Raw genomic sequence first — 27,044 nt, 5'->3', positions numbered from 1 at the left:
ATAAATAAGTCATGGGGATATAATGTACAGTATGGTGACTATAGTTAATAACACTGTATTGTATATTTGAAAGTTGCTGAGAGTAAATCTTAAAAGCCCTCATCACAAGAAAAGAAAAAGAATTTTTCTAACTATGGATGGTGATGGATGGTAAGTAGACTTATTATGATCATTCTTCAATGTATATAAATATCAAATCATTAAGTTGTACACCTGAAACTTAAATGTCAAAACTATACCTCAATAAAATAAATGACTACAGCAGATTGCTCTGTGGCTGGGCCTCATCCCATCCGTGGAGGGCCTATATAGAACACAACGGCCAAGTAAGAGAAAACTCCTCCTGCCTGACTGTCTTTGAGCTGAGACAACAGTTTTTTCCTACCTCTGACTCATACTGAAATACTGGCTCTTCCTGGGTCTCAAGCCTGTTGGCATAAACACTAAAACCACATTATTAGTTCTCCTGGGTCTCCAGCTTGCCAACTACAGATGGTGGGACTCGTCAGCCTCCATGATCACATAAGCCAATTCCTTACAATAAATCTCTGTCTTCTCCATAGAGAGAGTGACAAAGAGAGAGAGACAGAGATAATTTATATATCTTTACATATAAGAGCATGTAATCCTGAGTCCTGACTAAAATTTTAAGTATGGGAAGAGAATGAGCCCACAGAAAATACTCAGAAGTGGGCAGTAAGCAACATCAGGAGAGCATGGTGTCACAGAAGTCAAATGAAGAAGTGTTGTGAAGAATGGAAGAGACAAGGGTGTTAAATAAGGTCACGAGAACTGATAAGAGAAGAACATGAAAATTTGACAGATGGAGATAATCAGGATGGGAAACCCAAGGAAGGATCACCATATCTAGCAGGGTTGACGATTATCCTAGTAAATAATTTTCTCAGGACTGATAGGATCATATCATAAAATAACAGATTCAAAGAAAATCCAAAAATAGAAGAATTCTATACATAATTTCAGAAATTGGCAGCTTTTCTAAAATGGTATGTCAACTCTATGTACCATTACACTGTGAGCATTATTGTGTTAGAAATATATATTTTTTTGTTTGTTTGTTTTTTTCTTTTTTGCAGTACACGGGCCTCTCACTGTTGTGGCCTCTCCCGTTGCGGAGCACAGGCTCCGGACGCGCAGGCTCAGCAGCCATGGCTCACAGGCCCAGCCGCTCTGCGTTATGTGGGATCTTCCCGGACCGGGGCACGAACCCGTGTCCCCTGCATCGGCAGGCGGACTCTCAACCACTGCGCCACCAGGGAAGCCCTAGAAATATATTTTAATAGTAGTTTTTTCTGTATAGTTAAACTCTTATTACCTGCAAAGAGAAAAAGTGTGCCAGGACTTCCCTGGTGGCACAGTGGTTAAGAATCCGCCTGCCAATGCAGGGTACATGGGTTCAAGCCCTGGTCCAGGAAGATCCCACATGGCACAGAGCAACTAAGACTGTGTGCCACAACTACTGAGTCTGCACATTCTAGAGCCCGTGAACCACAACTACTGAGCCCACGTACCACAACTACTGAAGCCCGTGTGCCTAGAGCCCATGCTCCACAACAAGAGAAGCCACTGCAGTAAGAAGCCCACACACTGCAGTGAAGAGTAGCCCCCCACCCCGCTCAACGCAATTAGAGAAAGCCCACACGCAGCAACAAAGACCCAACACAGCTATAAATAAATAAATAAACAAACAAATTTAAAAAAACAAAAGAAAAAAGTGTGCTAAAATTCCTGAAAAGTTTCATAGAAAATCTAATTTTAAAAAAATCAGAAGAAATTAAATAGTTTTTTTTTTTTTTTTTTTTGCGGTACGCGGGCCTCTCACTGTTGTGGCCTCTCCCGCTGCGGAGCACAGGCTCCAGACGCGCAGGCTCAGCGGACATGGCTCACGGGCCCAGCCGCTCCATGGCATGTAGGATCCTCCCAGACTGGGGCACGAACCCGCGTCCCCTGCATCGGCAGGCGGACCCTCAACCACTGTGCCACCAGGGAAGCCCAATTAAATAGTATTAACTGAACTTTTATAATGCACAAATGAATCACTGTGGTATGGGAATCATTTGACAACTTCTGTTTTCATATCACATCAGCTTATGGACATATCTAAGATTTTATCATCTACAGAGTTTTCTTAATATTCAATCAAAAGGCAAGAACCCAACTCTTAGACTCTGTAGTCAACTGCTATGCACTTACTTTGTTTCCTAAGTGAGTGATCTTCAGAATTCCATCTTGCCACACTTTTGACTTCTTCATCTTTTGATGAGTATATAGTACCTTATTTCCAAAAGTACAAAGGAAAGAAATGGTTTCTATTTACATGTATTAAATGTTATATATTTTTATACCCTTCCTACCTACAAAAAATATTGAAGACATCTTTTATCAAAATAAAAGCACAGATATAACAATAACAACAAACACCAACAACAAAAAATACCTGGTAGCAAAAGGCAAGGGAGGGGAGAAAGGAGAGGTAAAACCTAAGGAAGAAACTGAAAAGTTAACTGAGCAACAAAAACTATTTTGAGCTTCCTAGTCATTTGTGGGATGGAAAAAATTGTACAGTTCTCAAAGTCCAGGAGTACAGAGACTCCTAGAGGTGTCCCCCTCAAGACTTTTTCAGGGGTCTGTGAAGTCAGAACTATTTTCATGATGTTGTATGTATCTCAATCTCACTCCTTTGGTCATGTACTTAGTAGAAGCTCCCAAGGTTATATATATGCAATATTGCAAGATTCAATTTCCGAATGAATGCAGAAGCAGATCTGAGAATCTAACTGCTTCTATTAAGTCAAATATTAAAGGGATTTGCAAAAAATGCACAGCACTGCTACTCTTTACGTTTCTGTTGTTATTGGACCATAAACTTTTCATTAAAAATGTAATCTATGTTAAATGTAATGGGCTTATTATTTTTAATGAATTAATAAACATTTTAAAAATTTCCATTATAATTTCTAATATGAAAGACAGCACTAGATATAAGGCCCATAATCAAAAATTCTTTGGGGTCCTCAATAATTTTTAAGAGTATAAAAGGGTCCTTAGACCAAACAGGTTAACAACCACTAATCTAGAAGAGGCATGCCAGTCCTTCAAGAGAAAGAAATTATTTCCTGGTCCCAAACTTCCAAAGAATTTGTTCCAAAGGATTTTGTATAACCAATGTGTAGGGTTGCCAGACACAATATAGGGCAATATTTGGGACATACATACTTATACTAAAAAATTATTCACTGTTTATCTGAAATTCAAATTTAACTGAGTGTCCTTCTTTTAGGTTTGGGTTTTTGTTTTTTTTTAATTTATTTTAGGTTTTTTTGCTAAATCTGGCAAGACATTTGTGAAACATGGAAAGAAGGAAGAAAAAAGGAAATAGTGAAAACTGGTAAGACTTACAATAAATTCTTGGCTTTCCATTGTTTCTTCTGAAATTATATAGTCAGGTCCAGAAAATAATCAGTGGTCATTCAACAATTTATATCACCTAAAATGAAAAATGACAAAGAATATTCAACCCTGATGAACAGAGTAAGTATCAAATACAATTTTTCCCCCACAATCTCTTGACCAGAGAGAGGCATCTAAGCGTCCTGAGACTACGTAACTATCAAGGCAAACACAGGTATAGGGAATTCCCTGACGCTCCACTGGTTAGGACTCCACGCTTTCACTGACGAGGACCCGGGTTCAATCCCTGGTCAGGGAACTAAGATCCCACAAGCCATGTAGCACGGCCAAAAAAAAAACCCACAGGTGTAATCAAATTATCTGCCACTGAGGACACGATAGAATAGAGACACTACACCGTGGAAAAAGAATTTGCCAAGTAAAGAGAAAATCAAGTAAAATATATAAAATAATTAGTAGGCTGCAAACATTTTTCCAGCTGCCATAATATGTATCAGAAAATATGATTCTTCCCTTCCCCCCAAGCTTGATTCTTTACAGAAAAAGCTTCAATTTTTAAAACTTTCTGAGTTGCTACGATCACCACAAGATGGCCCTCTTGCATTTCCAATTTTTCATTTTACATTTTAAAGTCAATATCACACAGTATCTAAGACCAAATATACATTATAATACCTCTCCAAGGAAAAACCTTTCCAATATCATTGCAGTGAGTACTGTAGTTATCCTACGCTATTGGATAAAATTATTACTGTGGACAAATTTGGAAATCTAAAATCTGAGGGTGAATTGAAGAAGTAAGTAGAGATGCCAAAGAAAATTATTATCATTATTATTTTTTTTGGCGGTACGCGGGCCTCTCACTGTTGTGGCCTCTCCGGTTGCGGAGCACAGGCTCCGGACGCGCAGGCTCAGCGGCCATGGCTCACGGGCCCAGTCCCTCCGCGTTATGTGGGATCTTCCCGGACCGGGGCACGAACCTGTGTCCCCTGCATCGGCAGGCGGACTCTCAACCACTGCGCCACCAAGGAAACCCCAAGAAAGTTATTTTTAACCACTGCCTTAGGTCCCTGGGCCAACAGCATTAGCATCACATGGGAACAAGTTAGAAATTCAAATTTTTGGGTCTTGACCTATTAAATTATAAAGTCTGGGGTTGGGGCTGGATGGCCTGTAATTTAACAAGCCCTGCAGGTTTTAGTGATACATGCTCAAATTTGAAACCCAGACGGATTCAATAAAGCTATAATTTGCAATTCTGGATTAAATTCATCCTATATACATATAATATATATAAAAACAGGCCACCTACATATTATTTATAAATCACATATATTTGTACTTACTGCGTGCCAGACATTGTGCTAGGCCGAGATACTAAATTGAACACAATACTATTCCTAGTCTCAAGGAATTTTCAGTATAGCAGGGTAATAAACGGTAATTACAATAAAATGTGGCAGGAATAAGCACAGGAGGGGCACCCAACTCGGTTTAGGGCATGAAACAAGGTTCCCTGAAAGACATAATATCTAAGCTGTAAACTGAAATAATCATTAACCAAGGAAAAATGCCAGGGAAGGTATTTCCAAATAGGAATCAACATGTCCAAAACCCTGTGGAAGACACAGCAAAGCATAATCAAGGAACTCTAGTACAATCAAGTGTAAGATAGTGAGTTGTGAGAGATAACACTGAAAAAGTGAGCAATAACAGGATTCAAGGGGCCTTCTGTTTTATGCTAAGTTGTCTGGACTTTCTATAAAGACAGTAGGAGGCCAAGGCAGGATTTTAAGAATAAGATTACATAATGTGACTTGGGTTTTACAAAGATTGCTCTGGCTGCCAAATGGAGAAAGGGTGTCGCAAGGGGTACGCAAATGAGATGTGAATACTTGCCCCACGACACAGTGCACAGGACAGGACCCAGACCTACAGAGGCACTACGATTCAGAAATATAACTCCCATATCCGATATCCCTCCCCTGCAGCCCACGGGATTGCTAGATGTCCAATGAATGCCAAGAAGATAACAGAGAGGTCCAGAGAAATACATCATTCACTGCTGCTTTTATAGCAACTTGCTTCTAGCCACTGAATGGGTTAAGACATCCTATATATGTAGGTAAGACTACATGGTGTCAAAACAATGCCTGGCATGCGGCAGGTGTTAACATTAAGCCCCTTTAATAACAGCTATTATTTACTCAGTGCAATTATATGCTAGACACTGTTAAAATGCTTTAAATGTTCACACCTTATGGTATAGATACTATTTTTTATATTCATTTTACAAAAAAGGAAACTGAAGTGCATAATAGGTATGTAATCTGCCTAAGATCATGAAGTAAATAAATGGCAGACTCAGAATTCAAAATTAAGTAGTCTAAACTCTGGTGCTCATATTCACAAAAACTACATTATGTGACTATTTGTTGAACGCCTACTGTATCAGGCAGGAATGGGACTAGATACCTTACATATAATATTTATCATCTCATAATCCTGAAAAGTAGTTATTACCATCACAATTTACATATTAGAAATCCAGTATTTACTAATTTAGGATTGCTTATATGCCATTTACAAACTGCAAAATAAAATTTCCCATTGTTTTCCTAAATTAGAAATATTACTTGTTTAAAATTTAAAAGGAACTGAGAAGGTCCAAACTCATATATGTGGTAAGTTAGTTTATAGGACTAGACATCGAAAAAAAAGACTAACTGGATCTTAAAATATTTAGAAGCCCTAATTCCCACATTCAAAGGTGAGTCAACACCCCTTTCTTACCATTAAACAGGAAAAACGTTTTTAGCGAAAAGCATCATATATTTCAGTGAGGTGCAAAGATAAAAAGCTTTCTGAAAGTATTCATCTACCCATATCTCTAAAACAATTCAAGTGTTGACCCACCTCTAGTGGGTGAAACCTTAATGTGCAAATAAGTTTTTGGCATGGAGACCCTAGCTGTTCTGTGATACTTAAGTACAGAAATACATACATATCTTCACACATACATTATTGTGCTGCTTTATAGATTTATGTATAAAATTCTGTGTTATCACTAAAATGAGATGTTTTCTGTTAAGTACGACGAGATGTTTTTGGTTCTTTTGTTTTGGAACAAGCAGGATCTTTCGAATCCCTAAATGATTCAGAGATTTAAGAGTCACGAACCCGATAGCTTATTAAGAAAGCATCCAGTCCAGATAACCAAAAGACGCTCACATTTCATTTGCCAAAGTTTAATTACCATGATCCTGTGTAACCAAATGACAGTGGAGAATTGACCCTTTGTCAGTCCCCAAAACAAAGAGCAAAACCATCTCTGGTTCTCACACGTATGTGGGAACTGCAAAGTAAGGGCTGGGAAAGGCGATGGAGACACCAGTTCTTACAAGTTGTCCGAGAACCCTGTGATCCAATCCTGGTTCCACACGGCTTCCTTACCGGTCCGCTTCTGGCGGAGCAAATTCCTTCGTCCAGTCGCGCCAAAATCAGTGACACCACCTCTCGCTCAAAACTCCAGCCTAACCCTCCTTACTCCCCGGAAACCCCGTGAAACAGTTCACTTCACCCGTCTATTGCACGAAATACATTTTCGAACGTCTCCCGCGAAAAGCCGTGACGTCATCCACTCGCGACCACACCAGATCAATCTCCAATATTTAGCCCGCCCAAACCGCCCCGGCGAAAACCGCCGTTTTCAAACTGCCAATCAAATTCTTCATCGTCTGCGAGCCTCCGCAGCGGCCGCCTTCTCCGATGCCCCGCCCCGCACGCTGAGGCAGCCCACGCCTGTGACGTAAACGACAATCGCACAGTCGCTGGGCCTGTCTTTTCCGAGGCGTACGGAAGAACGCTGTCGCTCCTCCTATGACGCGAAAACAACTACGACTTTAAGGATCGGGAGACGGGAAGAACTGGAGGACGCAGTCTCTGGCCCTGTATTTTGGGAGTTGGACGGAGTAAGTTCTAAGTGGATTATAGGGTCGCCCAGGTTAGGTGAGGTCTGAATTTCTCTCAGTCCTTTTTTATGCAGCCCATTCTAACATCTGTCCTTCTCACCCCGCCCCCTCCCATCAACCGTCAGTTTGCTCGTCGTAGTGCTCTGTGCGCACGCGCAAAAGTCCTCCGGCAGCCCTTGTAGTTCCCAATTTTCAGTGATTGGGGGCGCGTGTTGTCCGGTGTTGGAAGGTTCGGGGCCGTCCAGCGTTTGGCGGCGTCCGTGCCGGAAGGACGGGTACCGAGAGAGGCAGTAGTCGAAAGTGAAATTGCTTTACTTCACAGGTTCGAGTTTTGCTGGCTAAAAGATAACGAATGTGAGGACTTGTATTTTAAAATTAAGTCATTTTCTTTCTCAGAACTTTAGTCCTTGTCATTCAGAGAGCTGAAAATCCAGTTATGGAAGGAACAAATAATAAGCGTTAAATAGTGTACCGAGTACGTTAATAAACTTACTTAAGAGAAAACAGATGAGGAGGCAGTTGATTACGGGAGACGTGGTAGTGGAAGGCTAGAAAGAGTAAGATACCATTTAACCTGGGCCTTGAAAATTGTATAGAAGTTTATAAGGCAAGGAAGACGAGAAGACTCATTTAAAGTGAAGGCCCAAGAGACAAGAAAGTGGGTACTGCTGAATAGTCAGCTGTGACTAGAACAATGGTTCTTAACCTTTTGGGCACACCATTTCCTTTTAAAACATGATTTTAAAGCTATGGATGAGCCTCCCAGGAAAATGCATGTACATGTGAAAACATTTTGCTACAAATTTTTCTAAGAAAAATTGTGGAAGACGTTGAAATGGCCCATAATATATGTGTGTGTGTATATATATATATATATATATATATATATATATATATATATTCACACACACATATATGTGGTGTCTTGTCTAGCTCACTGTTCCAGGTTATCTCTGCCTTTCATCGTCATTGAGCTATTTTACAATTGTGTAAGTTGTAGAAAACAATAATGGAAATCATTCTTGCAATTATTGCCTTGATTAGTATTGCAATCTATTTTAACAAATTCATGTCAACATTCCTGATTGCTTGTACTTGTCTAATTTTTGAGTTCTCCTTTGAAAAGGAGTTTTTGAGTAACTCCTTTTAACCAGGAGTTAAAAACTCCTGGTTTTTAACACTTGGCTAGTTCCCTAGTTAATTGCTTAAATAAAATCTTTGACATGTGATCATTTTATATTTGTAGAAGAGTCATGATTTCACCTTTTCTTTAAAATTTATCTTTTGAAAATTTCATGGGATTCACAAGAATTCTTGAAATCCATCGCAAATTCCAGGGACTTCAGATTAAGGATTTCTGAGTCAGAACATAGAGCACATGGTAACAGGTTGCAAGAAGGTCTACTAAAAAGTAGGCAGTGTGGGAGTCAAGCATACCTGAGCTTACTTACCCAGCTAGCTTTAGCCAAGTCACTTAATCTTTGAGCCTTTGTAAAAAGAAGTTAAAAGAACCTAGAGGGATTATGAGGATTTAAAACAACGTATGTAAAGTAACTGACATTGTTACACGGTAACTTTTATTTGTTTAAAGCCCATGAAACCAGTTCATTCATTTAACAATTTTTTAAAACTACAGATTATGTTACTAGAAGGTGCTGAGGAGTTTCTAATGTTGGAAGTTTTAATGTCAGAGTCAGAAAATTAGATCTGTGTTTTAGACAAGTTACACAGCTTCTGTGAAAGATGGATGACTTCTAGAACAATTTATAAACTAGTTCCATACTGTTGTGATAGTAGTTGTGGAAAACACTGGATGGAGATAAGGGCCATTCCAAAGGTTGAATTGGTAGTACTTAATAACAGATTGGTAAATGATAATAAATAATAATGCTTACATATTATTGAGTGTGTGCTATATAGCAGCAATGGGAAGTGGTTTATTTATTTTGATTAATTCTTACAACTCTATTATGGAGGTATAATTTTTATTCACATTTTATAGACCACGGAAAGGTAACTTGGTCAAAATCCATACAGCTAGTAAATAGCTTGATTGGTTAACTAAATGGAATATGTCATCCTTAAATAAAATGAGGATGGTGAGAAGAACAGTCATGGGTAGGAAAGATAATAAGTTTGATTTTGAATGTATGGAATGACAACACACATATTTGTTATCATAGGACATTGAGAAAGTAAACTGAAGATCAAAATTGTAACAAAAATACTGCCATGTAACTTCCTGATCTTCTGCACCCATTGTGTAGGGAAACTAACTTGTACCATAGCTTGTTATTTCCTGTTTAATTCATGTCTTCCCCTAAAGTGAAGGTATATTTGATTATCTATAGAATATATATATATTTTTTTAATTTTAGAATATATTTTTAAGATTAAAATTTGCAGATGAGTGTTATTCACACTAGGCAAGATTTTCTGAACTTAATTCTCCAAGCCACAAAAAATTCTTTAGGAGAAGGAAAGAAGGAGAGTATCTGGGCTGAGATATGAGAATGATGGGAAAAGTCTGATTTCTGGGAGAATTGTGACTTTCTGTGCTTATGCAGTTCTGTCCGCTATTTCCTTAGATGGTGGCTTTGACGATGCAAAGAAGTGGAGAGCTGGTAGTCTGCCCTCTATAATTTGTAGTTTTTTTAGAAGGGAAAGTTAGCTTGGACCCTGCTGTAGTGACAGTCATACCCTAAATTTGACCCCCTAACAAAATAACTTGAAATGCTTAACACTTTACAGTTTATTAGATCCTTTTAGTCTCTACCTTCATAGTGTTTATATTCTAGTGAGGCAGACAGGCAATAGAATTATAATTCCAGTTAGGGATAAGAGGATACAAGTGTAGAAAGTGGTGACTGAGAGGGCGGGTAGGGTTAAGGTTGGCTGGGAGGGGATATTTTAGATTGGGTGAAATAGAAAGCCTCTTTGAGAAAGTGACATTTGCAGAGACCTGAATGAACAAGGAAGTAATCCCTGCAGGTGTGGCAGGGAAGCTAGAGAGCAACAGGAGCCTTGATGGGAATGGCCTTAGCTTGTTTAAAAAGGAACAGAAAGGTGGTGTGTTGTGGTTGGAATGAGCACTCTGGAAGAAGTTGCGAGTGATGAAGTTAGAGCGAGATCCCCAGTCCAGATGGAATAGGGCCTGTAGGCCACAGTAAGGGTTTTGGATTCTATTCTGAGTGTGATAAGAAACCTGTGGAGGATTTTGTTCAAGAGATTGACATTTTATTTACGTATTTAAATGATTATTCCAGCTGCTATCTGGAAAATTGATGATAATGGAAGAAGAGTAGAAGCAAGCAAATGTTAGGATGTGTTTGCAGAAGTTCAGGCAAGACACTGTGATAGCTTGGAACAGGTGGTTGTGATGGAAGAAATGAGAAAGATTCATATTCAGTATGTATTTCGAAAAGGTAGAGCTAACAGAAATGCTAATGAATTGGCTGTGGGGTGTGAGGAAAGAAGAATTAAGAAGGATTTCAGTGTTTTTGCCCTCTCAGCAATTTTGTCTCTGGTGTTTTCTGAGGTGGGGAAAACTAGGCAAAAAATAGGTTTGTTAAAATTAGAGTTCAATTTCTGCCAATTTAAGCTTGAGATATGCAAGAAATAAACAAGTGAAGAGGTCAAATGGACAGTTCCATGTTGGAATGGGGAGCTAATGGGAAAAGTCAGGGAGAAGATAGATTTATGAAACATCAGCATAGAGCCAAGGAGCTTCAAGCCAGACGCCCTCTGAAAGGAGGTCTGTGTAGATAAGAAGGGGGCTCAGGACTGAATGCAATCCTAGGCAGCATGTAAAGGTAGAGCGGAGTAGGAGGGTCCAGAAAAGGAAATTGAGAAGAAGACGCCTGGAAGCTAAAGGGAGAATATGTTTTCAGTGAGGGAGTTACCCACTGCGGATGCTGCTGAGAGGTCCGGTAGACAGCGGAGATAATTGTTTTCAGTTTCATTAGAAAGGTGGAAAGGAAAGCCTGACAGGATGGGTTGGAGTGGGAGTGCGAGGTGAGGACTGTGGTTATGCAACACTGAATGACATCTGATTGTCTTTCTAATGATAAATTCTGACATATTCCTCCTTTTTTTTTTTTTTTTTTTTTTTTTGCGTTACGAGGGCCTCTCACTGTTGTGGCCTCTCCTGTTGCGGAGCACAGGCTCCGGACGCGCAGGCTCAGCGGCCATGGCTCACGGGCCCAGCCGCTCCGCGGCATGTGGGATCCTCCTGGTCCGGGGCACGAACCCGTGTCCCCTGCATCGGCAGGCGGACTCTCAACCACTGCGCCACCAGGGAAGCCCCATATGCTAGTTATGCTAGCATCATCTAAGTAAATACTTAATTACTTGTATATTTAAAAAATTGGTGCTTAGCCAATCAGCGGAAGCGTATTCTAAAAATACCAGAATACTCTTCTATTGACTTTGGTGAGAATGCACATTTAGTTGGAGATTGAAGTGAAATGCATTAATGGCTTTGTACTCTCTTACTGGATGTCACTTTGAAACACTATTTCTGGTACTGTCTGCAGCATCACTGCTGCAGTGACAGATTCTAGTTGACAGTCAGACTCAGGAGACACAAATAGGCTTTAATCTAATACTGTGTTTACTGAGCTTTAAAGGATGCAAGGCAGAAGATACAGTAGGGACAGAATCTTCATCTCATCTGGAGTCCTAGCCCCAGCATTTACTCAAATCCACTGCTTCCCCTGCCCCCAGCCCCCCCATCTACAGTAGATAAGTATGGCTTCCACAGATAAAGGCAAACGGTGTTTTGGGTCACCTTGATATGTAAAAGCTTTAGCCCTTTTGCCCACCAATCTACTGTGTCATTCTGGTCACAGCCTTAAGGACTGCACACCAGCTAATAGCAGCACCCAACCCAGTGCGACAGAGGAGACAGATGACTCTCCCCATTTGTCTTAATGCTCCCGTTTCCAAAAAAACCATGTTATGGGAGACCGACGTTATTCTTAGGCAAGGCTGCATCACCCCAGGCCTCATGTTAAGCCTTTGCTCATCTACTCATTTTTGTGTGCATACCTTTAGTGATTCAACTAAGATGACACAATTCATTCAGCAAATTTTTGAATGAGTACTGTGTACCAGGGACTGGGGATTCACCAGTAAGCAAAAGAGACAAAAATCTGATTTCATCAATCTTACATTCTAGGAAGGATAAAGAATAAACAAATGTATAGTAATAGGGTTATGGGAGATCTCACTGAAGTGACATTTGAACAAGACTTAAGCAAGTGAGGAAGGAAGCCATGTTATCTAGGGGATAATTTTAGAGAGAATAGCAAGTTCAAAAATCCCTCAGTTCAGTTTGCCAGTTGAGTTGTAGCTACAGCTAGAAAAGCAGCATGGCTGGAGCGGAGGGAGCAAAGAGGCATGCACAGTGACTTGAGGAATGAAGGGGTTGAAAGTTGCTGACCAAGAAATAAACACTGGGACAGGAAGGTCACCTGAAAAAGAGATGGTGGATTCTGTGACTTGTCAGTTGAATTCTGCTTCTAGTAAACAAATTAACATGTTTAAAAATCAAGAATCAATTTTTATTTCATTAGAAGTTGTATTTTAAAATGCAAATAACTTTTGAGGTTTTTCAAAATGAAGAATGTTTCAGTTCCTAATGTTATACTTTAAGATATAAATGTAGACATAAATTATACTAGGATAATCTGGTTCTGCAGTTTAAGACATAAAATACTGAAGCTGTGCTCCGTAACATAGGAGGTAAATTATTTTAAAAGTAAAAACAAGGCCAAATGAGAAGTGAACGAGAAAGAACTAAAAAAAAAAACCACTCAAGAAGGCCAATGAAAGTTTCCTCAGCTGATGTGAAAAATGAAAAGTGTTCCCCTGAAGTTGGTTCTCTGGCAGTCAAATTTGAGTCCATTTCCCTTCAGACAAAGGCTAAACTAAACATTTTTTCTGTATTACTAATTACTTGTACTGAGTTGATATTTACCTTTTTCCAGTTGACAGGAATGGAAACTGGAAGTGGAAATCAAGAAAAAGCACTGGAAGAGGAAAGCACTGAAAAGAAAAAAGAAGTAGAAAAAAAGAAACGGTCTCGGGTAAAACAGGTGCTTGCAGATATTGCAAAGCAGGTGGACTTCTGGTTTGGAGATGCAAATCTTCACAAGGATAGATTTCTTCGAGAGCAGATAGAAAAATCTAGAGATGGATGTAAGTTTGCTTCAGTGTATAATTGAACTAGTTTTAAGAGGTGTATCTACTTCTAAGATAGTGTATGTAATGTAGTGTATATAGCATCAAATCCACCACGCTTGTGTAATGTGTATAATTTTACAAGAACTATTGTAGGCCACTTTTTATAGCCTTTATATTTTTACAGTTAAAGACTCACTAGGCCTCTAGCAAGTTAAAAGCAGATGAACATTTACCACGCATGTTTATTTGAGAATACATAGAGGTATATACAGGATTCAGACAGAAAGGCATTTTACCTAGTCTGCATTTCAAAACACCTTTGACTAGTTTTGAAGGGAAGTTGTATCAGTTTTCTGTTATGAATGTATAACCGTGACCAGTAGGGCTGTGTCTAACTTAAGGGGCAGATTTAATTCATCCCAAGTACCATTTATCCTGCCGGTTTATCTTTTTAATTATATTTATTCACTTTAACTTGTTTTCATTAGATGTCGATATATCACTTCTTGTGTCATTCAACAAAATGAAAAAATTGACCACTGATGGAAAGTTAATAGCCAGAGCACTGAAAAATTCAGCTGTTGTAGAGGTAAGAATTGTTACAACTTATTATGTCACATAGTATTGTATTAGTGTATTAACCTTATGTACTGTTTTAAAGCTGGATTTAGAAGGCACCAGAATCAGGAGAAAAAAGCCTCTGGGTGAAAGACCAAAGGATGAGGATGAGCGGACTGTGTATGTGGTGAGCCATTTTTCTGGAAAAGCGCAGAAGTGTTGTCCCCAAAAAAACAACAGAAACATTTTAATATTCAGTTAAGTAAAACTTTATTCTAAGATTTAACATTTTATTTAATATTGCTTCTAATTTATCATAGGAATTACTTCCCAAAAATGTTAATCACAGCTGGATTGAAAAAGTATTTGGGAAATGTGGCAATGTTGTTTATATAAGTATACCACATTATAAGTCTACTGGAGATCCAAAGGGATTTGCCTTTGTGGAATTTGAGACAAAAGAACAAGCAGCAAAAGCTATTGAGGTAGGTCCAGAACCTAAAACAAAGGAAAAGAAAATAACCAACTGTTTTAAATAGTAACAAAATTTTACTTCATTTCAGTTTCTTAATAACCCACCAGAGGAAGCACCAAGAAAACCTGGTGTATTTCCCAAGACAGTGAAAAACAAGCCCATTCCTGCCCTTAGAGTAGCTGGTGAGTTATTAAATATTTTTAAAGTAGATGTAGTTGAAGTAAAATAATAAATAATAAAAAAATTGTTACAGAAGAAAAGAAAAAGAAAAAAAAGAAGAAAGGCCGAATGAAGAAAGAAGACAGTAGTATCCAGACCAAAGAGTCAAATATGGACCCAAGCAAGGAAAGCGTCTGTAAAAAAAGATCGAGGACCACATCTGAGGGCTCTGAAGTAGAGGTTACTGAACCCCAAAAACCACCCACCAAGAAGAAGAAAAAACGAGAAAGAACTGAAGTATCCAGCTTACCTTTAGGCAAAACAGGGAAGAGAAAGAGAAGTAGCTCTGAAGATGCAGATTACTTAACTCCCAAATCAAAACTTAAAAAAGTGGCTCAGAAAGACAACATTAAAAAAGCTTCAGAAGTTTGTAAAGAAAACAAAGGTATTTCTAACTTTAAGCTTACGATTAGATAAATAAGGTTTTCTTTTTTTCTTAACTCACGTCTTTATTGTTTTTTAATTTAGAATTAGAAGTCTCTACTGAAGAGGAAAAAGACACTGGAGATATAAAAGATGGATCCCTCTTGAAAGCAAAAAGAAAGCATAAGAAAAAGCATAAAGAGAGGCATAAAATGGGAGAAGAGGTTATACCATTACGGGTACTATCAAAGTAAGTCAGCGGTACAAATTATATTGTTGGCGTTTGACACACTCCATCACCATTGCTAAAGTGCAATTCCAATTTGTATTGAACAGAGTTGCATATTAGCAACAGTAATGGCCTGAAGCCATGATCTGCAGACAAGTTGCTTTAATACGATTGGGGTTTAAAAAGGAACCACCACACTAAAACATGGAAGCACTTATTTTTTATCAAGTCACAGCAAGTGCCTCCATGTTAAAGTAGAGGGTGTTCCTTAATAAATTTAGAAGTAGAGCTTTAATGTATCATAGACCGGCCATTCAGTTAAGTACTCCTGAAGTTTTCTTGAAGTTAAAATGAAAAAGGAAGACTTACCATCACTAAAACATGGAAGCACTTACTTTTTTAGTTTCAAAGCAAGTACATCCACGTTTAAGTGGTGGGGAGCCCAGTCTTGGGAAGAAAAATAAAAATCATGAATGTCCTTTGACCTGTAAAGAAAATTTAGAAAATAATCTGGGATCAGAACAAACGTGTCAGTTTGGACCTGTCCGACAAAGATATCTTAAGTTAAATTAAGTAAAATTTCATTGTAAGGATTATATATTTTTACCCTTTCAAGCAATGCTGTATTTTCATTATTTTCAGAGCTTCATTAGTAGCCAGCTTCAACAGCTTATCCTATAAAAATAGATCTGAATCCTTGAAAGTGTCGGTTTGGGGACACCTCCACTGAAACATGGAAGCACTTACTTTTGTTTTACACAGCAGGTACCCCCATGTTAAAGCAAAGGGGATCCCCTTGGCTTCTGTAAATTAGAAAGGTTGATATCTCGAATCCGGAGGCATAATTTGGATTCACTTCTACTAAAACATGGAAGCACTTACTATTTTAAAAGTCACAGAAAGTACTTCCATGTTAAAGTTAAAGGGAGTCCATCTACTCAAGGGGTGAGAGATAAGTAGAAGAAAGCAAATGGCATACCTTTTAGAAGAGAGTTTTCTTAACCTTCCTGGATTACTTTCCAAAGAATCCAGTTTTCCTCTTGGAGGGTTAAAAGGCAAGGACTTTGGGTACTTCTATTTATACTATTCTTAACTCCTGAATTCCTTTTGCCTTTTTATCTCAGAGAATCATTACAAGAGCCCTTTGTTATTCTAATGTATCAGCTCTCAGGGAATGTATGGTCCTGGGTGGGTCTGGATACTTTTTTTTTTTTTGAAGTATACAGATGTCAATGTTAACAGCTAAAACCATTACCACAGATATTCTCCTCTTTTAAAAAAAAAAAAAAAATCCCCTATCTGCTTGTTTGATGGTATAGATTAGGGTAACAATGAGTGCTCCTGCAGAGCCAGGCGAGGCATTGTGTTTCTATCTGGAGGAGCTCTAGCTGTTTGAAGAAACATCTTACACGTTAAATGTATGTAAATAAATAAATTGCTTCCATGGGGTGTTTTTTTCTTCTTAGAAATTCCTTTTGACTCAAGTAAATACTAAGGAATGTTGTCTCTCAAATTGGAAGCAGTTTAACAAATCTTTAAATTTTAATTTCTCATTTTTTCCCCAGAGTTGACTGACTTTTCTAGTAAATGTTACTAGTTAATTAATTCAATACTTTTAGTTTCATCAATTCAAATATTTGAAACATACTCAAGAATTGAATCATCAAATATAAAACATTTAATCTGAATGTTGGGGCAAAGGGAACTCCCCTTTGCTTGTTTGCCAGATGGACTTAGAGCCCAGGAAATAATTTGAATGTAAGTGTTTAAAGAAAGAAAGGTTGGGAGGAGGAGTGATTGTAAGTCACTGAATGTCTGTATTAGATACTTACTTTTTATTTAATGATCTATTGTCACTATTTTAAAAGTACAGTGTTTTTTCATTATAGGACCCAATGGCTGGATTTGAAAAAAGAGTATTTAGCACTGCAAAAAGCTAGCATGGCTTCTTTAAAAAAAACAATATCCCAGATAAAATTAGAGTCAGAAATGGAAACAAACCATGGAGTACCTACTAAGTCCGAAATGAAAAATGACAAAAGTAAGCATCACTATGATAGTTTTTGTAGCATTATATTGTACTTACACTAAATGTACTTTCTGAGTTATTACATGATCAACTTTAGTTTTAAAAACTTGATTATACAATGGTTGTTATTAGAAAAATTACTGATTTGTCAAGTTGTCCAGACGTGTGATTTATTCTTAACATAAGAATATTTGAAGGGTTCATTTTAAACAGAATCTTTTTTAATCATATAAGTTTTCTCTACAGTTTTCATTATTAATCAAATTTAATAATGAGTGCCTAGTTTGAGTTGAGCAGGTTTTTAGAAACAAAGCTGATAATTTCTCACCTGACATGTTATTCCTTGGTATTAACCACAAGCAGGAACAAATTAAAACAAGATTTTTGTGAAATCTTCAATATTAGGATATATTTTAAATTCCAGTAAGTTGAAAATATAAATTTCACATTTGAATTGTAATTTATATACAATATTCTTATATATTATCCTATGCCTGTTTATTTCTTCACTGAGTAAAGCACTTTGTTACTTGGTTCATTGAAAAGGAGCTTTTTTTTTTTTTTAAGGTTTTACAAGTGCTCTTCTAATGGTAAAAGTTTGCATTTACAATAATAAAGGTTTTTGTATTTTACTTCATGGTGATCTGCAATAAATAGTATAACTTACAACATAATGACTTTATGAGTAAATTTAAATTAATTATTTAAATCATGCTGAGAAATCATTATTGTTATTCTAAAGTGGGCCTCCTAAGGGTTAAATTATTAAGTGTAAGAGATTTATTTCTGGTCTTCTTCTTTTCAAACAGCAGACAGTGAAGAGGGTGGTCCCCAGGAGAAGGTTAATACAGAAGGACCACAGTTTGTGAGTGGTGTGATTGTGAAGATCATTAGCACTGAGCCTTTACCTGGCAGGAAACAAGTCAGGGTAATGCTTTTGTATCCCCAGGATAGTTGTTTCTCTTTCCTCTAAAAAACTCCCCCATGTGAAGGTGTTTTGAATGTGGAAAATGAAGCAAATCAAATTAGAATTTGTTCTCTTGTGGTAAACTGATTACTGGTTTTGATTCCATAATAACCCTTAAGTTTGACTTGAAGCTAATTCTAAAGACTGAAATTCCTCACTGGATCAAATTTACAGTGAACATGGTTTAATCCATTTATAGGAAAAGTGCAATTTGTACTTATTTTTATTGGTGCCCTTAATGGTGGTTGTATAGTTGGATGAGGAAACCATACTATAGTTATAACTAATAGGGTAGATAAAGTAAAATGTTTTCCAGTATTCATTTTTTAGGGGACTTCCTCTGTTTTCAGGAAAACCTAGAGAAACTAGATTTTAGGAAAATACTTAGTGCTAAAACTTTTTAAAATATTTAATCAACATTAGAGTTGGTTTGAAATTATTTTTAAAATAAAATTGTAATTATCTGCCGTTGTCTGGTTTGGAGCAAACTAGAGAATTTGTAATTTGTTTTCATTAGAGCTCTTAGCTTTCAATAGATTCCTAAAAGATTTTGTGACTTAAAACAAGTCAGAACGATTTTGGAATAAAAGGGTTAATATGCATATTTTTCACTTTCCATGGACTTAGTTTATTTTTGTCTTAATGAATCCTCTTGGGAATAGAAATTTTTTTCCTGAAAGGCAGTTTTTTTTGGAGAAAAGAGCCTTTAAAATTTTTATTTTTAAAAATTTTTGGTATTTTTAATCCATGCTGATTATTTTAAAAATTTGAAACAATTACAGAAAAGTGTAAACTATTTTCCAAAGCTCCAAAAATTTTACATGCATATGCAAATAAATCTTTATTTCTACACAATTTACACTTTAAATTGCTATTCATACGGTACTAGTCTTTTTTCACTTTATAAAGTTATCTTCTACAGCATTTTGTACCAGCACAGCAATATTCCTTTCTTATTCACATATTCCTTTGAGTGAGAGTACCGTATTTTATTTACTTTTAAACCTTGTCACCCATTTAGGTAAGACGCTTTCTTTTTAAACTATATAACATGTTCTGTAACATAGCAAATATATTTAAAATTCTTATACTGACATCAGCACCATGTAGTATATTGTTTTGCTTTTGCATAGACTCTTAGCAGTCACATTTTTTGACTTGCATAACCATTAAGGTTGCTCATTGTAACCATCTGTAAGCACTCTTCATCTGAAACCCTATCCCCTAAAATCCTGTAGCTGTCACTAACACAAAATTTAGATTCTCATTACAGTATTAAACCTGGTCAATCCCAAATTGGTATTACCAGCTTGCATTTCAAGTTTGGTCACAGTATAGACTTTCAAATAAGAAGGATAAAAAATTGAGGATGTAAACGCTGCTGTGGTTAGTCAGATTGAAAAAGATTTAACAGAAAAATTACACAAAGTTTGTTATTTGGAATGACTGACGTAGGTTTAATTATATTTATCAAATAGCTTTTATTATCTAAATGGTAATTATGTCAATTATAGATTCTTCATTTATGATCACCAAAATCGTAAAATAACTGCATTAACCAAGTTAGTAATTACTTACATTTTGCTGGAACAAAAACTGAGCTAGGATTGTTACTGCTGTCTGTGACTTGCCCATGTGATTACCAGGTTAATTTGTCATTCTAAGAAGGGTTTTAAATCCGGAGATTAGCCTGACATTATAATGGATATTTAGTAAATATCTTTTGAATTGTAGTAATCTAATCTGTCTGATAAATCAATTATAAAACTCTCACTACTACCAATGAACACATTAAAATTTCATCACTTCATACCATAGTTTCTTGCTTTGTGTCTAAATTTAATACTGATTAGGTAGAGAAATGGGAAGAATTAGCAGGTATATTTCTCTCCAGTTCTCTTAATTTTTTTTTCATTGAATTAGCATACATTTATTAAGAGCCTATTTTGTGATAGGCAGTGTTTTAAGTGTTGGGATGAATTAAGATATAGTCCCTGGCTTGTACATAAGCACAGGTTTTTACTACTTTATAAACTTTTCTTATGAAAATATATTTCCAGGTATTGCTCAGTTCTTTTTGTAATTCATACTTTAAAAATCCAATGTCTAAAAGTAATCTAGGGAATCCTCTGGCGATTCACTAGTTAGGACTCCGCGCTCTCACTGCCGAGGGCCCGGGTTCAATCCCTAGTCAGGGAACTAAGATCCCACAAGCTGCATGGCAGGGCCAAAGAAAATAATAAATGTTTTAAAATAAATAAATAAAAGTAATCTAAATTAGTTGTGCCTTGAAATTTTGGGTTAAAACTAAAGGAGGTGAGGTGGGTAAGGCTTTTTTCCCCCAGTTGGGAACCTTCAGTTATTTCTTTTAGCTTTATGAATGGAAGTTGATGAATTAAGAATTAGTGTAACATTCCTGCATAATTGCATTGCGTACACTCTAGAACATGCTGTGAAAAAAAAAAAAAGACTAGGAATGCAGGAATCTTGTTAATTTGCCCTCACAGCAGGCCGTATAGGTAAAACTTTTCCTTGCTGTGTGACTCAACTTGTTTAGAAGAGGTTGCTTAGGTGTTTTTATCACAGAATAAAAGCTCTTGAACTATCTGTAGTCCCATAGACTACTTGGGAACTACTTTGTATGTTCCTTGAAATGTTTTTCACAAGTGGTTATAAAAAGTTTACATATATTTTAAGTCATAAGTGATTTGGTACAGGTAAGTGGAAACACACCTTCCTTCATCCCTTTTCGATTTTGTTTGTTTTTAATTTTACTCTTTAACTACACCCAGACTTGGAAACCTTCTTCTGAATTTGGAGTTGTATTTGTACATTCTGCTCTACAAATCTCTTTTCCTTATGCAATATTCCCATGCCAGTTAAGATTTTAAGGATGCCGTTGAAGGAAGGAAAGTTATTATTAGAGTTGATGTTAAATTGGTTCTCAGCTTTGTCCAAGTCACTTTTTAAGAGCATTCGTTTTGGGGGCTTTTATTCTTTCTCTTTTTCTGTTTTTTTTTTTTGGTTTTTGGCGGCACTGTGTGGCTTATGGGATCTTAGCTCTCCGACCAGGGATTGAACCTGGGCCCTCAGCAGAGAGAGCACAGAGTCCTAACCACTGGACCTCCAGGAAATTCCCCATTTGTATATATTTTAGAAGAAATGTTTGATATAGGATAGTTTCTCCTCATTTTAAATGACATATGGCTCAATTTTATAATAGATTCCAGTACAGCCATTGGAATAATTTTAGAATTATATTGAAACATTTTTGTTATTTACTTTAAGCCTTTCTAAACTCTAACGCAGGATACTTTGGCAGTAATCTCAGAAGTTGTTTATGTTGATTTGCTGGAAGGAGATACAGAATGCCATGCTAGATTTAAAACTCCTGAGGATGCTCAAGCAGTAATAAATGCATATACGGAAATTAAAAAGAAACACTGCTGGAAACTAGAGATTCTTTCTGGTAAAACTTTATAGAACATTCTTTTTCAACAATTCTTATTGTGGGGTGATTATTTTATAATTTCTGAGTTTGGCTAATGAAACTACGTTGTTGGGTTTTTTTGGTACTATAATATGCATAAAGTAGCATTAATAAAATGAGACTATTCCGGTTCGGTTGTTGACAATATAAAGCCTTGAATATGTTTCTTCATCTGTATCCTTATGATCAGCATTTTCGTGGGGTTTTTTGTTCTGTTTTTTTTAAGGTGACCATGAACAGAGGTATTGGCAGAAGATTTTGGTAGATAGGCAGGCCAAACTTAATCAGCCTCGTGAAAAGAAAAGAGGCACTGAGAAGGTAATCATATTTGTTTTTTTTATTTCTCTAGATTTTGAAATATACGAAATTAGAATTATTTTCCACACAAGGGTACATAAGTTTATCTTTTTTAAAAAAGAAAATAGTGATGTAATTTAAATTTCTGGCTGCTTTCATTTATGGCTTTGTGGTGAATGATTATTTAAAGATTGTCTTAATGGTAAAAAACACAATGTATTTAGATTGTACTTTTTAAAAATATGAGCCTCCACAGATAAGATTGAGAGACTATGCATAACATTCCCTGTAGCAATGGTAAGCTTTATTCCTTTTTCTCTAGGCTAGCTGACAAGTGAAAGAAACAAACTTAAATAAGTACATTAAATAATTTAAAGCAAGCCTCTCTTTCAATAATTTTATTTTAAATGACACTAAATTTATCAGATATTTATTGTTGCTAGTAAGCTGTCTAGTTTATTCTTTTAAAACATTATTGTACATGTAAAGGTTAGAACATCTTAAAGTGCTTAGAATAAAATAGAGCACATAATAACTGTGCCTTATTATGTGCACATAATAATAGTAATATTACTAGTATAAATTTTTTAATGTATATTGTAAAAATCGGTAAAATACGGAAAGATGTACGTACATCCTTTTATGATTGATTAGCACTTGAAAGGTCATACTTCCTGTATTCTAGGTTTGTTGCTTTAGGGTCCTATTTATAAAATTCTTTGTTGTTTTTTTTTTAATTGGAAAATTAAGTTTTTTCATCAGCGTTAGATAGCCTAGGATTCATTGGAATTTCAGATGATTTAGGAGGAGGTTTTCTACTGGTCTTTGTTAATTCTGTGAATGTGGACTGAATTTGCTGAGATGGGGAGGCCTCCCTTCTTAAGGACTCTTTCAGGTTCATGAGGTGTTAATTTCAAAGCCTGCTTGAGAGTATTTCAATGTTAAAATCATTAATCCAGAACTGACAACTGAAATGAAATCATTTTGTTAAATAATGCTTATCCTTCTAATTGGTGTGAAATTTCATTTAAATTGTATATATTTTTAAAACTAGAAATCAGAAAGTTTATTTTTCAGAAAAATTCCATCTCCACAAATTAAATTTGAGACAAGGAAATAAACACTGACTTAGGGAATTTTATAAATTGGGTTGGAAAGCAGTGAGTAGTTCTATCATTGGGAGAGTTCTCATTTACCTGTTACACCATCAGGTTTATCATACACATGATTTGTGTGATAAACCTCTGAAAGTATAGACTCCTAGCTAAAGCTATGGATGTAACTAGTTTGCTCATTTCATGAAATGAAAAAAAGGTACCACACAGAGAAGCTTCTCAGAGGAGAGGGGGTTAGACTGTAATTTAGTTTACTTCTTTCTTAATTCATTTAGTTAATATTTTTGGTGCCAGTTTGTGTTAGCCACTGTTCTAGGAACTGAGTATATAGCTGTGAGTAACAAAGTCCCCTTCTTTGTTGAGGCTTAGAGGTAATATATTAATAAGTCAGATGATGACATGTGCTGTACAGAAAACTCAAAAGTATAATGGGATACATGAGATGAGATTGTCTGGGAAGTTCTATCTACAAAGGTGACAGTAGAGGAGACCTTAGGGAAGTGAGCAAGCAAGTCAGGAAAATTTAGATGCACAGGGCTTCCCTGGTGGCGCAGTGGTTGAGAGTCCACCTGCCGATGCAGGGGACACGGGTTCGTGCCCTGGTCTGGGAAGATCCCAGATGCCGCGGAGCGGCTAGGCCCGTGAGCCATGGCTGCTGAGCCTGCACGTCCGGAGCCTGTGCTTCGCAGCGGGAGAGGCCACAACAGTGAGAGGCCCATGTACGGCCAAAAAAAAAAATTAGATGCACAGCTTTCCAGTAGGAGGCAACAGAAAGTGCAGAGGCCTTGGGACTTCCCTGGTGGTCCAGTGGTAAAGAATCTGCCTTCCAATGCAGGGGACAAGGGTTTGATCCCTGGTCGGAGAACTAAGATCGCACATGCCATGGGGCAACTAAGCCGGTGTGCCACAACTACTGAGCCCGCCGCCTCAACTAGAGGGCCCAAGTACCACAGACTACAGAGCCCATGCGCTGTGGAGCCTGCATGCCACAACTAGAGAGAAAAAAACCCACATGCCACAACTAGAGAGAAGCCCGCGTGCCGCAACTAAGAACCGACACAGCCAAAATTATAAATAAAAATATTTTTAAAAAAAAAAGAAGAAAGTGCAGAGGTCTTGAAAGGAGATTGTGAGACTAGGACAGTGTAGCTGGAGTACTGGAAGCAAGCATGTTAGTAATGGAAATTAAGTATTTTAGAAAAAATTAGCAGCCAAAAGTATAGCATAAATACCTCACTGACATGCCAGCCTACCATTTCCACAGTAACATTATACTTGGTCCATAATTGAGTGAAAAAAAGCACTAAAAAAAATCCTGGTTCTTATTTTCACATTGTGGAGGAGAAGGCTACTGGGGACACTTTCCTGAGCTCTGGTCAGTTTACACAGAATTAAAAGAGAAAAGAATTGGTAGAAATATTTTATTTTCTATGTATGATATTTTTACCCATAAAAATCAAGTACAGATAAGTTAAATTAAGACCTCTGACAAAAGATCAGTAAGATGAAGGAAAGATCTGCCAAAAGGGGTCTGATTCATTCTACCCAGACCAAATCTTTGTAGTGTACCCTATCACTTTGAGCACACTGGTAAAATTAGATAACAGGTACTGGAGACACAGTAAGGTTTTTCTCATTTCTCTTTAGCTTTTAAAACATATTTGAATTTTTTTAATGTTTTTATCAAAATGTTCTTTCCTTTACAAAGTACTGATGGTTAGATATTAAGCAGGTATAGGTGGAATTCATAAAATTTGTGAAGAGCATATCGGTGTGACAGTTTTAAACACTTACATTTTGACTCACTTCACTGATAAAAAGGCTTTTACTTTAATCTGAAAGTGATTTCCTGCCAGTGGCCACTTATCACCAGTTTAAATAAACTATTTTAATGAATACTCATTAGAATCTGTGTTTTCAAGAGAATAAAATTTTCATTTCCTCCAAAGCTAAATAAGATACCTTAAGTTTTTTTATCAAGAAATCTTCTGGAATATATGGATATTTTAAATGTTCTTCTGCATTCCACATAATTTCATTTGCTTTCTTTAAAATTTTCAAGTATTTATGTAAGAGTGTAATTAATAAGTACTCTTAATAGCAGTTTCTTATTTGGAATATTTTTTAAATTTGTAAGCAAACCTTTGTGTAGCACTCAGCCCAAAGTATGCTGTCTCATTCAAATAATATATAAATTTTCAAGCACAATATAATTATTAAAGACCACACATCATTTAAGAAGTGTCTTGATAATTAATACTCAAACCCAAAGGGCTATGAAACAACAAATGTTGGTCCTTAAGCCTCCTAAATGTCAAAAAAATTACCAGCATGGAATGTTTTTTTTTTGTAATTTTATATTGTAGCATAATTGATTAACAATGTTGTGTTACTTTCAGGTGTAGAGCAAAGTGATTCAGTTATACATATACATGTATCTATTCTTTTTTCAAATTCTTTTCCCATTAGTTTATTACAGAATATTGAGGAGTGTTCCCTGTGCTTTATAGTAGGTCCTTGTTGGTGGAATGATTATTTTTAATTGAAAATTTTTTTAGTAATCTGGAACTAAAATGAGAGGATCTTAGGTAATTCAAAGATTTAATATCTATTTAATAAGCCATAATCTAGACACTTCTCTCTGTAACTGATTTGATGTAAGCTTAATTATCTCATTTGTTTTCTTCTTCCCCTTTTTAAGAAGTTTTTTTTTTTTTTTTTTTTTTTTTTTACGGTACCCGGGCCTCTCACTGTTGTGGCCTCTCCCGTTGTGGAGCACAGGCTCCGGACATGCAGGCTCAGCGGCCATGGCTCACGGGCCCAGCTGCTCCACGGCATGTGGGATCTTCCCGGACCGGGGCACGAACCTGTGTCCCCTGCATTGGCAGGCAGACTCTCAACCACTGCGCCACCAGGGAAGCCCTTAAGAAGTTTTATTCAAGCTAATTGTTATGAGATTTTTCTAGTCATAATTATCTTTCTCTTTCTACGTATCCAGTACATTCTAATTTCTGATTTCTTTCTCTGTAGTTAATCACCAAAGCCGAAAAGATCAGACTCGAAAAGACTCAACAAGCAAGTAAACACATTAGATTTTCTGAATATGATTGAAAAAACCATTTTGGTTCACCTCTTAAGATTTCACTGGATGCTAGAGCTATTCTTAGGGAATTCTTTTTTTTTTTTTTTTACGGTAGTAATGTGTAATGAATGTTTTTCTAAAACCTACATTTAATTAAAAGAAATAGTTTTGTTCCTTAACTTGTAAACAAGACGTTTGTCCAGAGACAATTACACTGTATACCACAGTTTTTTCATTAAACATTGTATTTGTTGAAATTATCTGATATAAATTAACCTCAAAGTGATTTAGAAAATAAATGTGTTTTGAACATTATATTTTTTTCCAAACATTATCATTAATTTTGCTGTTTTGTATTACAAAACATTTTTGCAAAAATAATAGTACTACATAAATAAATAGTTTAGGAAATAATGTTTAACAGAGAACTCTCCCTGTAGTTATTATTTTGAAGCTTGCTTTTTCCATTTGAAACATCTTAAATACTTTTTCATGTTGATTTATGCAGAGACGTATGTGTGATATTTCATTCTGCTTATTGCACTTTGCCTATCTGAGCTTCCACTGAACAGACCATATGAACTGTTTCCAATTAAAATGTTAAGTGAGTTTGTTTTCATAAATGAAGCTA

The 27,044-nt window shown here is 36.6% G+C and overlaps 2 protein-coding genes across 5 annotated transcripts in view; one reads left to right on the top strand and one right to left on the bottom strand.

Moving 5' to 3' along the window:
• Positions 1-7,013, bottom strand: part of ZGRF1 (zinc finger GRF-type containing 1) — a 69,236-nt gene extending 62,223 nt beyond the window's left edge. Inside the window, exons 1-3 of the mRNA XM_032633616.1 lie at positions 6,886-7,013; positions 3,421-3,508; positions 2,215-2,295 (exon numbers count right to left, since the gene is read on the bottom strand). Of these exons, the coding sequence (XP_032489507.1) occupies positions 2,215-2,295; positions 3,421-3,441 (102 nt within the window). The 5' untranslated portion in view covers positions 3,442-3,508; positions 6,886-7,013. The remainder of the gene's footprint in view (positions 1-2,214; positions 2,296-3,420; positions 3,509-6,885) is intronic.
• Positions 7,014-7,227: 214 nt separating this feature from the next.
• Positions 7,228-27,025, top strand: LARP7 (La ribonucleoprotein 7, transcriptional regulator). Of its 4 annotated transcripts, none has more exons than XM_032633262.1 (13): positions 7,228-7,403; positions 13,394-13,604; positions 14,078-14,178; positions 14,251-14,334; positions 14,468-14,632; positions 14,711-14,804; positions 14,876-15,226; positions 15,310-15,454; positions 17,323-17,474; positions 18,272-18,390; positions 21,739-21,898; positions 22,146-22,237; positions 26,362-27,025. In XM_032633262.1, exons 2-13 carry the CDS (start codon positions 13,403-13,405, stop codon positions 26,440-26,442), a joined length of 1,746 nt encoding a protein of 581 aa, XP_032489153.1. In that variant the 5' UTR covers positions 7,228-7,403; positions 13,394-13,402; the 3' UTR covers positions 26,443-27,025. The 4 variants fall into 4 exon arrangements, with proteins under 4 accessions (XP_032489153.1, XP_032489156.1, XP_032489154.1 ...); XM_032633265.1 differs by having other exon boundaries at positions 14,879-15,226; positions 26,362-26,728; XM_032633263.1 differs by lacking the exon at positions 7,228-7,403 and adding an exon at positions 7,647-7,757.
• The last annotated feature ends 19 nt before the right edge of the window (positions 27,026-27,044 follow it).

The sequence above is a fragment of the Phocoena sinus genome, chromosome 5 (assembly GCF_008692025.1).
Source record: "Phocoena sinus isolate mPhoSin1 chromosome 5, mPhoSin1.pri, whole genome shotgun sequence".
In the NCBI taxonomy this organism is placed as follows: Eukaryota; Metazoa; Chordata; class Mammalia; order Artiodactyla; family Phocoenidae; genus Phocoena; species Phocoena sinus.
This window is presented reverse-complemented; position numbering and strand designations above follow the sequence as displayed.